Genomic DNA, 15,014 nt, shown 5'->3' on the forward strand with positions numbered 1-15,014 from the left:
TTGTTTGAGCATGTACAGACTTTTTTTTCTTGTCATTATTCCCTAAGCAATACAGTATAACAACTATTTACATAGCATTTACAATGTATTAAGTATTAAAAGTAATCTAGAGATTATTTGAAGTATACGGGAGGATGTGCATTGGTTACCGCGGATCGGGAATCGATTTAAAAAAAGGAAGTTCTCTAAGTCTAAGTTGGATGAAATAATACATCCAGTATTATTTAGTGTCAGTTAGTCAAACGTTTGTCTTTAGTATATATTTTACCTTTCTATGCATATAACACACTTAAGAAATGTATGTATTTCAATAATTAAACCACTGCATTGCTTAATAATAATTATAGCTTTCATCGGGGCAGGGCCTTTCTCACTTTATCCTTTAAAATTGTTCCAACTGACTGTAGCCTAACGCTTTGCCAATGACTGATGGCGTTTCACCTCTTTCCAATCGCTTTATTTTCAATCGTGATCAGAAACACTGCGGGCAGCAGGTCCCAAGCTCCGCCAGGTCCTAAATTCCACTGCACCAAGACAGGTTAAATAAGCTCCAGAGCTCCACCGGGCCCTAAAGTCCACTGACTTGAGCATCCGCGCTTTTTGGTATCCACGGGGGGGTTGCTCCCAGAACCATTACCCTGTGGATAATCAGGACTGACTGTATAGTTTTTATAAAATAGGTAAGCTGCATGTTGCACACAACACCTTTTAAACTCCATAATGCCACACTGACGTATAATACAATTTCGTTCAGATTCACAAACAAGGTAGAAAATAAAACACAGTGAAAAAAATAAACATGACCAGTGTCAGAGTGCTAACACAAATGAAGTCCAGCAGACTATAGAAAGTTCAGAGAAGTAAAAAAAGGGCATATGAGAGGCAGAGAGTAGGAGAAAGGATTTCTACCAATCACAACATGGAATTTAAGAATATGTTGCAGGGTTATGAATGGAAATAAAATGGTGGTCAGTGGAGAAAAAGGAACCAATCATGAATATATGCTACTGATGAATAACAAAGATGGATATTGAAGGAAATGTAGTCAATGCAGTATATACAGACTTCCAAATTACTATTGATAAGGTTCTACATAATCAGCTTGTTATCAAGGTTAAAGGGCATATAATAAAATCAGCATGGACGAATTGACAGGAAAGTAGTGGAAATAAAAACTCGAAAGAGGGTAGCATTCAAAGTTGATTCTTAGATAAGAGGAAAATGTGTAGTAAATTTTCATAGAAGTCTGGTCAAGGACCACTACATTCTTAATATCTGTTAACAGACTAAAATTTGGGTAAAAAGCACAATTTCCAAATTTGAATATATAAAACAACTTGGAGGAATTGTGAACCATAACGAGAATTATGAAAATTTCTAGGAGAAAAGGCTGGTGGAGTGATGAAATTTAAAGCAAAGAAACACCAAGTGTTACATTTTAGAAGGAAGATTGTAAAGAAGCAATGTAGGCTTAAGGGCATAAATCTAATTGAGTATGAGAATAAAGAAATTTGGGATTACATGTAGTCAATATGGTGTGGAAGGACTATCAGAAGGCTTTTGATATGATGTCACATCATTGATTTATCAATAAAGTTGAAGCACATGACATAAAGGAAGTATTGACAGTATAGATACAAAAATTGGCTAAGTAACAGATCTTAGCAGGTCATGGTGTATGGTAGTTTATTAGACTAAAGGAAGGTGCACTGTCGCATTCCACACAGATCATTGTTAAAGCAATGTTTTCTTTTTTAAACCTGGCAGTATTGTAAACTATAAAATTGATTGGGAAGAGGATGTTTTAATGCAGCAAAATGTGCATTATTTCATTCTAAAAGGAATTATGATGAAAGGCAATAGAGAATAAAGGATACTGTTCTAAAACGTTCACAGGAGAAGGGGTATCCATAAATCAGTGAAAGTGGCAGGGCAGGTTGAGAAAGCAGTTAATAAGGCACTCATCATGTTGGGCTTTATGAATAAATGCAATAACTATGAATGCAGAGAAGTAATGCTGAATCTTTAGGAATACTAGTCTGGCATCAACTGGTTTTTGTTCTCAATTCTGATCATTGTATTATAGGAAGGTGTCATAGATACTACAGAAAAGGCATGTGAGCATGGTTCCTGGGATAAGGGACTACAATTACAAAGGTCGATCAAAGAGGCTTAATGTAATCTTTGATGTAGACAGGGCTCAGGGGGATATTTGATAAAAACCAGAGAAACTAGTGAAGAAATGAGTCTGATTGGAGAGTGGTAAGCTATTCCCTATGATGGAGGATTCAAGGAGTAGAGATCACATAAGGAATGACAGAAGAGTGTTTAATAAACCTGCACATGGTTGGAATTGGGAATCCATTGCCTGTAAACTTCCATTTTGGCCTTCAAAAAGAAATCACATAAATACATGATGGAGGAAATTTTTCAAAGCTATGAAGAAAGAAATAGGAGAAGAGGTGAGACACCTGGTTCCTCAGGCTTCCCCTGCCATTCAATTTGACATGACTGATCTGCCTTAGATTTCAACTTCTCTTCTGTACCAGTTCCTCATAGCCCTGGATTCCCCAATCTATCAAAGATTTATCTCTTTAAATAGTTTCAATGATCAAGCCTTCATAACCCTAATGGGTGAGAATTTCAGAGCTTCTCCACTCTCTGCAAGAAGAAAACCCTACACATCCTAGTCCTTTATCTTGAAACTACCGCCCATTGTTTAAGACTCTACCGTAGATGGAAACATCTCAATATCTATTCTGTTTTGCCCCCTTAAGACCTCACATGCTTCAGTGAGGTCACTTTCATTCTTTTAAGAGCCAAAGAATACAGATTCAGCTGTTCTTGTTGCTCAGGATAGGACAACCCTCTCGTCCAAGAATCTCTGATAATGGGTTGAAACTTCTGCACAACACTCCAGGTGTGGTCTTACCTACATCCCGTACGTCTGTAGGAGCCTGAAAGTTTTTCTGGTAGATGTGTTGAATGGCTTTGTTTGGTGTTATAACTGTTCAATGATTTTATGAAAGCAGCACAATGAAGTAATTAAAAATAAGCACACACAATCCTACACTGTAAAATAGAGGCATAAAGAGCCAAGAGTGCTACATCAGTCCTTTATAAAGCACTGGTCTGTGTCCAGCTCCAGCCACTGTACTTTAGGAATGATATTTACCAAAATGATGGCAGATTCAACTGTGACTTTAAAAAAGGAGAAAACAATCTGGGTGCCATGGGAGGAAGGCAGAGGGGTAGCATTAAATAAATTCATCTTAAAAGAAGCTGGTATGGACTCAATAGGCTAAATGTTTTCCTACACTCATTTGTCACTTCGCATTTATTCTTAAATATCACCATCTAAATGGTGTTAAAGCGTCATGATACGATTTTATGTCTTCATTGTGTGATTCAGAAATTAGTCAGACTCTACCAGAATCTTGGACACAGCTGTCATTAACTTTCTTTTCCACTGTTGCAACAGCACTTTGCTCATGGATAGAAATGTAGGATATTGCAAACAGGGAGATTTCTTTTTCACTGCAGCTGTAAAGCATTCTTCAAAGACTTTGGTTGTGCAACTGCATTTATAAGTGATTATTTGGAGTCCAAAGTTCCAACTATCTAGACTTCCAAACATTAAGATTATCTTTAATTAAAACATTTTGCAGAAAAGCTAACAGAAAGTAAATAGTAATTCATATTAAATACATATTTCCTCAATGAGAGGAACACAATCAGATTACATAGTTCTCACATAGTGTACTCTATCTATTTTAATATTTTCTTTGAAAAATAGTTTCGGCTAAGTTAACAAAAGGTCTATATGGACTGGAAAATATCACGCTGCTAACAACGTTGATGTACATGAGACATTCAATCTTTATGCTGAATTAGACATTCAATCGTTATGATGAAAATACATCTCTGATTTTCTCTATTCACAGCTAATAATCTTAAATCTCTTCATTGCTAAGATGAAATTGACAGATATTGTAGGTTCAGACAGCTGCAATAATATGAAATTGGCTTTTCTATTAGCATTTATGAGTGACTCCAGTACTTTGATAATCAAGTTAATCCACAGGCGGAACGTTTTGCCTGAGCCAATGAAATCAAGACATAAGATAGCCCTTTCCAGAGAGTATCTTTGATCTATCTCTCCTTCTCCCTTGAATTGTTCTAACTCTACTGCTGAAGTATGGAGTAATAGAGACATGCACAACTGAAATGTCATTATTGAATACTGCTGGTGTTGCATTACTCTGTGCTCTTGCTTTTTGCAGATAATGGGAACATCTCATTTCTACTGCAGAAAACAGAAGACCGAAATGTATCTTGCAGTTTAGATTTCCGCTGTTGCTATTAAAGATTTATGTTTCAAAGATTTATCATTTCAACTGACTGCACTAAACATTTTGGTGCAAAAATGCAACTCTGCAGGGAAGAGGAAGTTTCAAGTCTCATATAATTGAGGCCATATATCATGAACTTGGCACTTACCGCCATGATGAGTTTTTCAACACAGTCAGGAGCCACACTGTGCAGGTGGGTCAGGTGTAACTGTAGGTGGATCTTGTTATTTAGCATATCCTGACAGAGGGGGCAGCGCAGCATGGGCTGCACAGAATGCTGCGATAATACATGCATTCTGATGCGGTTTACGTCAGTGTTACTGTATTTGCAGTACGGACATTGGTACATCTATGGAAAGATGAGAAAAGAAAGTCAGAATTTTCCACAACAGTATTACAAATACCATCAAACAGCTTTTCCTTACAATGCTTTATTTTGCAATATTTGATTAGCGCAACCTTTTTCCTTTCTAAAGCCATCAAATTTATCCATCATTCCAGTTTACAGAGAAAACAGACGATGTGCTTCTCGACTCTGAGTAATGCTTGTTACAGACTTCTTGGAAGACTGTTAGAGAATCTCAGCCAATTTCCTTCTAAGCATATCTTCCAATGATAAACATCCAGCCTTGTCCTCATCTCAACCATCTTACTAGAATAAGATCATGTTGTTGCTAACTGCTGAATTATTCACAAAGTGCATTTTGATTTGTTTCTTAATTTTGCCACATTGTGCTTTCCCAGAATACTTTGCATTCCATCTACTTCACTAGAAAGAAAATGTAATTTCTTCTTTTCTGTCTGCCTGAAAGCTATGCTTGGTTCCCTTCTTTCCCAGCTGAATTACACTCACTTACTGAGACATTGGTCCCATTTAAATTAAAGCTTAGCATTGACTGAGCTAATATGGAGTGCTCTGGCCTCTGAATACTGGTTGTCATCCAACAGGTTGAAGCTGCAGAAGATACGGCTGTCTAATGTGCCACTTGGCCCAGAGGCGAAATGATGCATTGAACTGTCTTCGGAGCTGAACATTTGATATAGTAAATTCAGTTTTATTCTACTGCTCTAGATTGCTCAGAAATACCTCAATGTACTCGTAGAATCACAAAATTACATTCATCCTGTTATGGCCATGCTGGAGACCTGCACCCTCTCTTCATATGATTTGGCATGGTTTTATTCAGCTTTCTTCCATATTCCCTCTCAGGAGTTCCCAGACTGGGGTCCATGGACTTCTTGCTTAATGGTATTGGTCCATGGCATAAAAAAGGCTGGGAACCCCTGCTATAGATAGAGCAAACTGTTGTGAAATCTCAATTTGTTGAGGGAAATCTGGCAGGTAATCTACATGCTGCCAAATCTCAAAAATTATAATGATAAATGGTTGATTAATTTGGTTTTGCTGGTGTTAGTTGAGAGAAGAATGATGACTAAGATGCTGAGAAACTCATTCTTCTCTCTCATGTAGTGTTGTAGATAATCATGGTACATCTTAAGATTAATAACAATGGACTTAATATACAACTACAGGAACTAAAAGAATGATGAGCTCTTTCAAAGGAGTACTAAGAACTGAATTAGTAGATGAAAAGGTGTAAGAAATAAAACTCAGCATAAAACTGCAAGACACTGAGGGTAAACAGCAAGTACAATTGCATCCTACAGAGACAGTAGGTTAATGTTCCATTTACAGAGTCTACCATAGCCTCCCATCCAAACTTAGAAAAGCAAGATTATGGTTTATGTATGGTGGATTAACCTTTTCTCATTCCCCCTTTAGTTATCAATAAAGCCATTACATACTTTCAGCATTTTGCCTTCTTATTGATAACTGTTAAGAAATGCTTCTGCATTGTAAGAATGAGCTCGTCCTTTGGATCACATCAGAGATCAAAAAAAAAGATACAATGGGCATGAAGAAATTTACTTCAGAGACAAAGAAAAAATAACATTTATTAAGAAGGATAATGCACAAACAATCATCAGAAACCAAACAAGTTATATGTTGCTGTCCAAGTTGCATGCCATCTTGGACAATGTCTCTCATCCACTCCATAATGTACTGGTTAGGCACAGGAGTACATTCAGCCAGAGACTCATTCCACCGAGATGTAACACTGAGCGTCATAGGAAATTATTCCTGCTTGTGGCCATCAAACTTTACAACTCCTCCCTTGGAGTGTCAGACACCCTGAGCCAATAGGCTGCTCCTGGACTTATTTCCACTTGTCATAATTCATATTATTATTATTATTATTATTAAATTATTTATGGTTTTATATTGCTATATCTCTACACTATTCTTGGTTGGTGTGACTGTAACAAAACCCAATTTCCCTTGGGATCATTAAAGTATGTCTGTCTGTCTACCTATTCTTAAACAGCAGGTAGTGAAGTAAATGTACTGCAAGATGTAGAACTTTCAGTTGGCACAGATAAGGATGAAAGTGTTGAGGTGCTTCAAAATAAAGATAAAAATAAGGTAAACTGGTATATAAAAAAGCAAATTATAATAATTATACATGGAGAAATGAATTAAGGTGACTCAAGTTCAAACATTCTGAGATCCAAATGCAATTTGTGATTTCCCCCTGGTCCTTGATATTTACCTGTTCTGCGCTCGTTTCTTCCGATGGCCGAGGCCTTTTTGAAGAAAGAGGAGATTCCATGCTTTCTGGTAGTGATGGTCGCTTTGTGGAGGCTGAATCCAGTTGTTCTTTGTCCCCTACAGATACTGTAATCAAAGAGAGAGTTTAAGTTTAGGTCCATGCCACTCAACTGGATTGATATTTCTATTAAAATAGGTCCTGCATTTGTGATGTGAGGAGATAAAGACAATGCCCGCAGGATATGAAAAAGGGACATATTAAAAAAACACACAATTTAGGTATTTTCAAACAATACTAAACTCTCTCACCAAATATGCCATAACCCAACTCATTTTGATTATAAACCTTATTTCATTCAAACCAGAAAATAATAAAAAAGATGCAATTTTATACAGTGAAATTATATGTAGATATGTGTGGCCCTAAAGACTCTAGGCCCTCAGAGAGAAAATGTTGTCAAATTTTTATCTCAGATGTTTGTCCCTTTATTTTTAGTGATCCCTATTTCTAGATTCTTCCACAAGAGGTTACAGCTCCACATCCACTCTACCTAGATCCTGAGGAACTTATATATTTAAATATAGATCCCCTTCCAGTCTTATAAACTCTAGCAGAAATAAGCAAAAAGCCTGCCTAATGTTTTCTCATATGACACTTTGCCAATTCCAGTTATTAGTCCAGTAAACCTCTGAAATGTCTCCAAAGAATTGACATCCTTTTTGTATAACGTACACAGAATTCCAGACATGATTTCACCAATGACCTATATAACTGAAACAAATCCTGCTTAATTTTGAGACACAAAAGAAAGTAGATACTAGAATCTGGAGCAACTCTCTGCTGGAGGAACTTAGTGGGTCAAGTAGCATCTGTGGAGGTAAAGAATTTTTAATGATGCAGGGTTTTGACCTGAAGCATTGATAATTCCTTCCCGCTCCCCCCATCCCTAAGATGCTGCTTGACCTAATTTTGAAATCATTCCTCTAACCATGAACAGCAACATTCTGTTAGTTCTCATAATTAATTGCTGTATCTGCATACTTGTCTTTTACAACTCTTGTTTCCAATTTCAAAACATTATTTAACAAATTTATAAAATGTACTTAATTTGTCAACTTATGAGACTTTTTATCCACACTCCCACCTGACCTTTTGCTTTCATTTAATACGTCCCCTTCAAAACTTATTTTTCACCCATCTTTGTTCATCAGCACATATGCTTACTGTGCTCACAGTTATCTTTATGCATTCTATCCAATTATCGAAAAGCTAAAATTTCAAAGCTGATAACTGTGGTTTACTACAAGCTACACATTTTAACTTTGGTATACCACAGATGAGGAATTTTTTTCTTTCTCAGTGGAATGTACCTACACTACATATTCGGAAAAATTCACTTAAATATATGACACAGCATCATGATTGCGTGATTGACTGATCCCTTAACCTGGTTTGCTTATTCATTTCAACTAATTCTGCTTTTGTGCCCTCAAATTCCATAATTGTGAATTAAATTAAAAGTTGATTTATTTATAGATGCTGAAATTTGACAGAAGTTCTTATGCACGTTATTTACATTCCTACATCACTAAAGTAACTTCATATTGATTGATATGAATTACAAGACCTTTAGTTTCACATACTACAAAATATTTAACATTTTATTATAAATATTCTAAAATATTGTGCTGTGATGAACTGGGGTTGTACTGACAGGAAGTATTCCAGTTAATGGCTGGACCTGAATTCAGTCCAGTTGTTGTTGATTGAAAAATAACAGTAAATAACAGTAAATTGGAAATTATTTAATTTACTAATGTCATTACACAGAGCCATAAAAGATACATGATTCAGAAACAGGCCATTCAGCCCAACCAGTCCATACCTGCATTAATGTTCTATTTGCTATCTGTTAGCATAACCTTCATTTGCTTGCCCAGCCTCCTCTCAGTTTCTTAAAATGGTTGAAGCAAATTCATTTTAGACAATAAAATGTCCTTTGAATTCCCGGTTGGATTTTTTGATGACTGTCCTATTTTGATGAACTATAGTTTTGCTGTTTCACACAATTGGAAAGTTCTGTCTGTATCCACTCTTTTAAAACTTTAAAAACCTCTGTTCTCTGTTCACCCTTCTAGGTAACCCCTCCTTGTAACTCCTGTACCTCCATTGCCTCTATTTCCATTTTCATTCTTTGTTGATCAAAACTGCAAGCAATATTCTAAGTATAGTGAAGCCCCAAATTCAACATAAGTTTTGTGTGTCTTGTCCATTCATTCCTTTCTTTCTAGCGTTTGGTTTGCTATTTTTCAGTGCTATTAAGGTTGTGCCACAAGTCAGCATGCGTGTATGAGCTCAGTATAATGAGCTGACTGATATATGAGACATAAGCAGTACATGTGGTTTCAAGAGTTCTTAATTGACTCTTTCTGAACTAGAAACCACTATAGAAAGAAGTTAGTAACAGGACACAATCTATATCAACATAGCAACCTAACAATAATAATCATTGCTCAAGACCCACATTACATTTGAAGCACTGTTTCCTAACAAATAAGAAAGTATAATGCATTTACAAATGTTAAAATTGAGATTCACCCTGTTTGGAAAATCATCTAATTCTGAACCCAACAATATTGTCTCACCATGAATTTAATTAGAGTCATCAAATTTAAATGATAGATGGATTCACTTCAGTAACATATTTGGTGTCACAGATTTGTTATTCTCACTGAACATCGACGGCTCCTCAGTAGAGATCGCCAAGAGCACCAAATTTCTTGGTGTTCACCTGGCAGAGAATGTCACCTGGTCCCTCAACACCAGCTCCATAGCAAAGAAAGCCCGGCAGCGTCTCTACTTTCTGCGAAGGTTGAGGAAAGTCCATCTCCCACCCCCATCCTCATCACATTCTACAGGGTTTGTACTGAGAGCATCCTGAAGAGCTGCATCACTGCCTGATTCAGAAATTGCTCCATCTCGGACCTGCAGCGGATAATGAGGTCAGCTGAGAAGATCATCGGGGTCTCTCTTCCCGCCATTATAGATATTTAGACTACACGCTGCATCCACAAAGCAAACAGCATTATGAAGGACCCCATGTACCCCTCATACAAACTCTTCTCCCTCCTGCCATCTGGGAAAAGGCACTGAAGCATTCGAGCTCTCACAACCAGACTATGTAACAGTTCTTCGCCCAAGCTATCAGACTCCTCAATACCCAGAGCCCAGACTGACACCTTACTGCCCTATTGTCTTGTTTATTATTTATTGTAATGCCTGCACTGTTTTGTGCACTTTATGCAGTCCTGGGTAGGTCTGTAGTCTAGTTTTTTTTCTGTGTTGTTATTTACGTAGTTCAGTCTAGTTTTTGTACTGTGTCATATAACACCATGGTCCTGAAAAAAACATAGTCTCATTTTTACTATGTACTGTACCAGCAGTTATGGTCAAAATGACAATAAAAGGTACTTGACTTGACTTCTCCCAGGTATTGTTCATTAGGACTAAATAGACTTGAATGTAAACTTTAATGAATTTTTCTTCATTTTCTCAATATCATTCCTAGGCCTATAAATATCAACATATCCCATATTCCACCTCATCATCTAAGATCTATCAGGAGGCACAATGCATGAACTCTTAATCGTACAGACTGAACCCTTTTCCTTGTGGGTTTTGCTGTGGTGATTCTTCTGTTTTAATTGCTTCCCTTTACTTTCCCTTTAGCAATGAGATTAATGATACTTATTTACTTTGAGTATTGAATTTCTTAGTATTTTGCTAGGATTAAATACTCTTGTAAAAAGTGGCATTCTTCTATAGTTTAAGTGTTGCAACTTGATGTTTCAAGCAACCTTCTGTAATCTTTATTGCTTCCTTGGGACCTTTTCACTGCCCTAAGAAATTAAAAAACTACTCTTAGATTCCATGCTAACCCATAAAGTAAACTGATCTAACCTGAGAAAAAAGGTTTCCCAGCGTATATGACGGATAAACTCTTCTTGGACTTCCAACCGGCTACATAGGTTCTGAAGAAGATGGCAGAGTTTGTCATCAAAATGACGGTTATAATTGATACCTGTACTCAGCTGGAAGCCAGAGAAGAGTTTATTCATGATCTAACCTGTGTCCTGATACACTTCAAACAGGATTTCTCTGATTTGTAAAGATAGACCTTAATTCCTCTACTATATGTTCTGTGATAATGCATGATCCCAAATGCTTGTCTTCAAATGGGTACCAATTACCACTAAGTAGCTGTCCACTTCCTTTAGTAGGCCACTTCCATGCCTAAAAATTGTGTTCCAACTCCACACCAAATGTACCAATAATCTATAATTTTGTTCATACCAGATTAATAGACAAATCTGCTAGCCACTGCCTCCAATATAAACTATACCAAGAGTTCTACAAGGGATACACTTCATAACCCTCATTTACAACTTTTTTATTAATATCTTTACACTGGGAGGTAGATAACTCAGTGTTTGCTATGTAATGATTTCATATCTTCATTCAGATATGGTTCTGAATCTATCCATCTGTTTAATCAGCATTCAAATATTTTTTTCTAAACGGAATCTTCCTGCATGACTCATGCTCCTTCTACTGCCTCAGTAAGTTTACATTTTGTTTTCTTATATTAATTTCTTATGATGTTTTCATAGGGCATTTAAACAAGACATCCATCATTGTTCGTAGCCTGGAAGTTCTGTACTCCATGCCACTGCCATATCAAGACAAGAAAGGAGTCCCACCTCTGCTTCCTGTTTCATTTATAATCCCTTCTGCATGCTTTTTCTCAACTGTTTGTTGGGGTTTGTTGTTTCTTTCATAAGAATGTTGTCTATTCTCCACCCCATTATGTCCGATGTTGGCTTCAGCTGTTAAATAATGGCAATGGGTCATTTTATCATTGGCAATAAAATGACTTAACATGAGAGAAGAACATCCTGTAGGAAGTATCTCTGCCTGGGACTCAATAGGAACATGGATTGTGCTAAAGAAAATACCGATACCAATGGTTTTCTAAGAATGTAACCTCTCTGTCACCTATATCTGTCCCTACTTCTGCTAACAAGAACAATTTATTACATTTGCCTATGGCCTCATTTGAAGCATTTTCCTCTTCACCCTCACCTTCAATAATATAATTAACCCCTATTATTAATTAATAATACAGCTGACCCACCAAAGTAGTCGTATAATCAAAAGATGTTCTCAGTGTTCATGATTATTCACTATCTTCATCTGCAGTATACGGTGTGTGTTCTGTGGGCTGTTAAATCAACTAGAGAATATCTAAACGGATTCAATGGGGAACTCAAACCAAGAGTGTACAGTTTATTCAAGGTTTTTTTTCATAGACTGCTTCTGCAATCTATTAACTGTTGCACTCTATAGAGTAGCTGGCTACATCCTACACTCCTTAAAGGAATGACAGTCTAAAATAATAATCATTCTTCATGACTACTGCTGCATACATTATATGAAGGTTTGTACAGCACAAACTTGAACAGTCTTCAGCAACCTTGGTTTTTGTTGGTACCAGAGGCAAAAATCTATGAATGCAAGCTTCTCATTCTACTGACCAAAGCCTATTTATTTTGTTCTGTTCCATCTCATAGGAATATTTAGGAATAGATACTTGAAAATATTTTGTTCATATATTAGCATTTTTAGTAAGCTGGGTGGATGAAAGAACAGGTGGCTCATAGTTCATTGACAGGCTGGATGTGGAAAGGATGTTTTCTCTTGTGGGAACCTGAAACTAGGCGTCACCATTTAACTAGAGGCCCAACAATCTAGTGCTAAAGGCAAAACTGAAACATTTGCGACTATGTTCAGCCAGAAGTATTAAATAGCTCATTCATTGTAGCTTCCTCCTGAGATCTCCAACACCACAGAAGCCAGTCTTCAGTCAATGTGAATCACTCCAGTTGACATCAACACATGGCTGAGAGCAAAAACAGAAACAAATGATATCCATAAAACTGTAGGACATAAGAGCAGAATTAGGCCATTTGGCCCATTGAGTTTGCTCCACCATTCCTTCATGGCTGATTTATTATTCCTTTAAACTATTATAGACAAAAGACAATAGACAATAGGTGCAGAAGTAGACCATTCGGCCCTTCGAGCCTGCACCGCCATTTTGAGATCATGGCTTATCATCTACTATCAATACCCGGTTCCTGCCTTGTCCCCATATCCCTTGATTCCCCTATCCATAAGGTACCTATCTAGCACCTTCTTGAAAGCATCCAGAGAATTGGCCTCCACTACCTTCCGAGGCAGTGCATTCCAGACCTCCACAACTCTCTGGGAGAAGAAGTTTTTCCTTAACTCTGTCCTAAATGATCTACCCCTTATTCTCAAACCATGCCCTCTGGTACTGGACTCTCCCAGCATCTGGAACATATTTCCTGCCTCTATCTTGTCCAATCCCTTATAATCTTATATGTTTCAATCAGATCCCCTCTCAATCTCCTTAATTCCAGCGTGTACAAGCTCAGTCTCTCTAAACTCTCTGTGTAAGACAGTCCAGACATACCAGGAATTAACCTCGTGAATCTACGCTGCACTTCCTCTACAGCCAGGATGTCCTTCCTTAACCCTGGAGACCAAAACTGTACACAATACTCCAGGTGTGGTCTCACCAGGGCTCTGTACAAATGCAAGAGGATTTCCTTGCTCTTGTACTCAATTCCCTTTGTAATAAAGGCCAACATTCCATTAGCCTTCTTCACTGCCTGCTGCACTTGCTCATTCACCTTCAATGACTGATGAACAAGGACTCCTAGATCTCTTTGTATTTCTCCCTTACCTAACTCTACACCATTCAGATAATAATCTGCCTTCCTATTCTTACTCCCAAAGTGTATAACTCCTGCCTTCTCTCCATAAACTTTGATGTCCAGGCTAATCATTACCTTTCAACCTCTGCTTTAAATGTACTCAATGACTTGGCCTTCACAGCCACGTGTAGCAAGGAGTTGCACAGACTCACCACTCTTTGGCTCACGAAATTCCTCTTCATCTCTTCTCTAAATGGACGTCCCTCTGTTTTGAGACTGTGCCCTCTGGTCCTGGACTCACACATTAAAGGAACCATACTCTCCACATCCACTCTGTCTAGGCCTTTCAACTTGATAGGTTTGAATGAGATCTCCCCCCCCTCATTCTTCTAAACTCTAGTGAGTACAGGTCCAGAGCCATCAAATGCTTCTTACTTTGTAGTCCTTTCATTCTCATGAACCTCCTCTGGACCCTTTCCAATGTCAGACCATCTTTTCTTAGATAAGAGCACAAAACTGCTCAAAACACTCCAAGTGTGGTGAACCATGCCTTATAAAACCACAGCATTATAACCTTGCTCTTATATTCTAGTCCTGTCGAAATGAATGCTAATGTTGCATTTGTTTTTCTTACCACTGGCTCAACTTGCAAGTTAGCTTGTAGGGAATCCTGCATAAGGAGTCTCTTTGCATCTCAGATTTTTCAATTATCTCTATTAGAAAAGATTCTACCCCTTTTTTCTTTCTACCAAAGTGCATAACCATACACTTCCCTACACTATATTCCATCTGCCTCTTCTTTATCTATTCTCCAAATCTATCTAAGTCCTTCTGCAGATTCCCTGCTTCTTCAATACTATCTGCCCCTCAACCTATCTTTGTATCATCTGCAAATTTGGCCACAAAGCCATCAATTTTGCCATCCAAATTATTGACATATAACATGACATATACCTGTGGTACTGAAGACCTGCATTCTAGAATGACCTGCACATCTAGCCAAGCAGTTGTAGTACAGTCACATTTCTGATAACTACACCACAATGTGGAAAATTTCTGAGAAATATCCTCTTGAAGCAGGACAAATCCAATCTGGTTAAACACCATTCAATCAGTTTACGCTCAATAAAGAAATGGAGGGTGTTGCCAGTAGTGTTGTCAAGCAGCTTTTACCAGCATCCTGCTCACCAGTACTCAGTCTGGGTATTATGACGACTCCCAGATCACAGACTTGACCCAAATGCAGACCA

General features: G+C 37.6%; 1 protein-coding gene and 1 long non-coding RNA gene across 3 annotated transcripts in view; one reads left to right on the forward strand and one right to left on the reverse strand.

Moving 5' to 3' along the window:
* The window catches only part of zfhx3b (zinc finger homeobox 3b), a 446,200-nt gene that overhangs the window by 30,966 nt on the left and 400,220 nt on the right, over window positions 1-15,014 (reverse strand). For both annotated transcript variants that reach the window (XM_059993123.1, XM_059993124.1), the window contains exons 6-7: window positions 6,965-7,089; window positions 4,501-4,701 (exon numbers count right to left, since the gene is read on the reverse strand). In XM_059993123.1, coding sequence (XP_059849106.1) covers window positions 4,501-4,701; window positions 6,965-7,089 — 326 coding nt within the window. The remainder of the gene's footprint in view (window positions 1-4,500; window positions 4,702-6,964; window positions 7,090-15,014) is intronic.
* LOC132406960 (uncharacterized) overlaps window positions 1-15,014 on the forward strand; it is a 46,249-nt gene that overhangs the window by 18,277 nt on the left and 12,958 nt on the right. The gene's annotated exons all lie outside the window — the stretch shown is intronic.

The sequence above is a fragment of the Hypanus sabinus genome, chromosome 17 (assembly GCF_030144855.1).
Source record: "Hypanus sabinus isolate sHypSab1 chromosome 17, sHypSab1.hap1, whole genome shotgun sequence".
In the NCBI taxonomy this organism is placed as follows: Eukaryota; Metazoa; Chordata; class Chondrichthyes; order Myliobatiformes; family Dasyatidae; genus Hypanus; species Hypanus sabinus.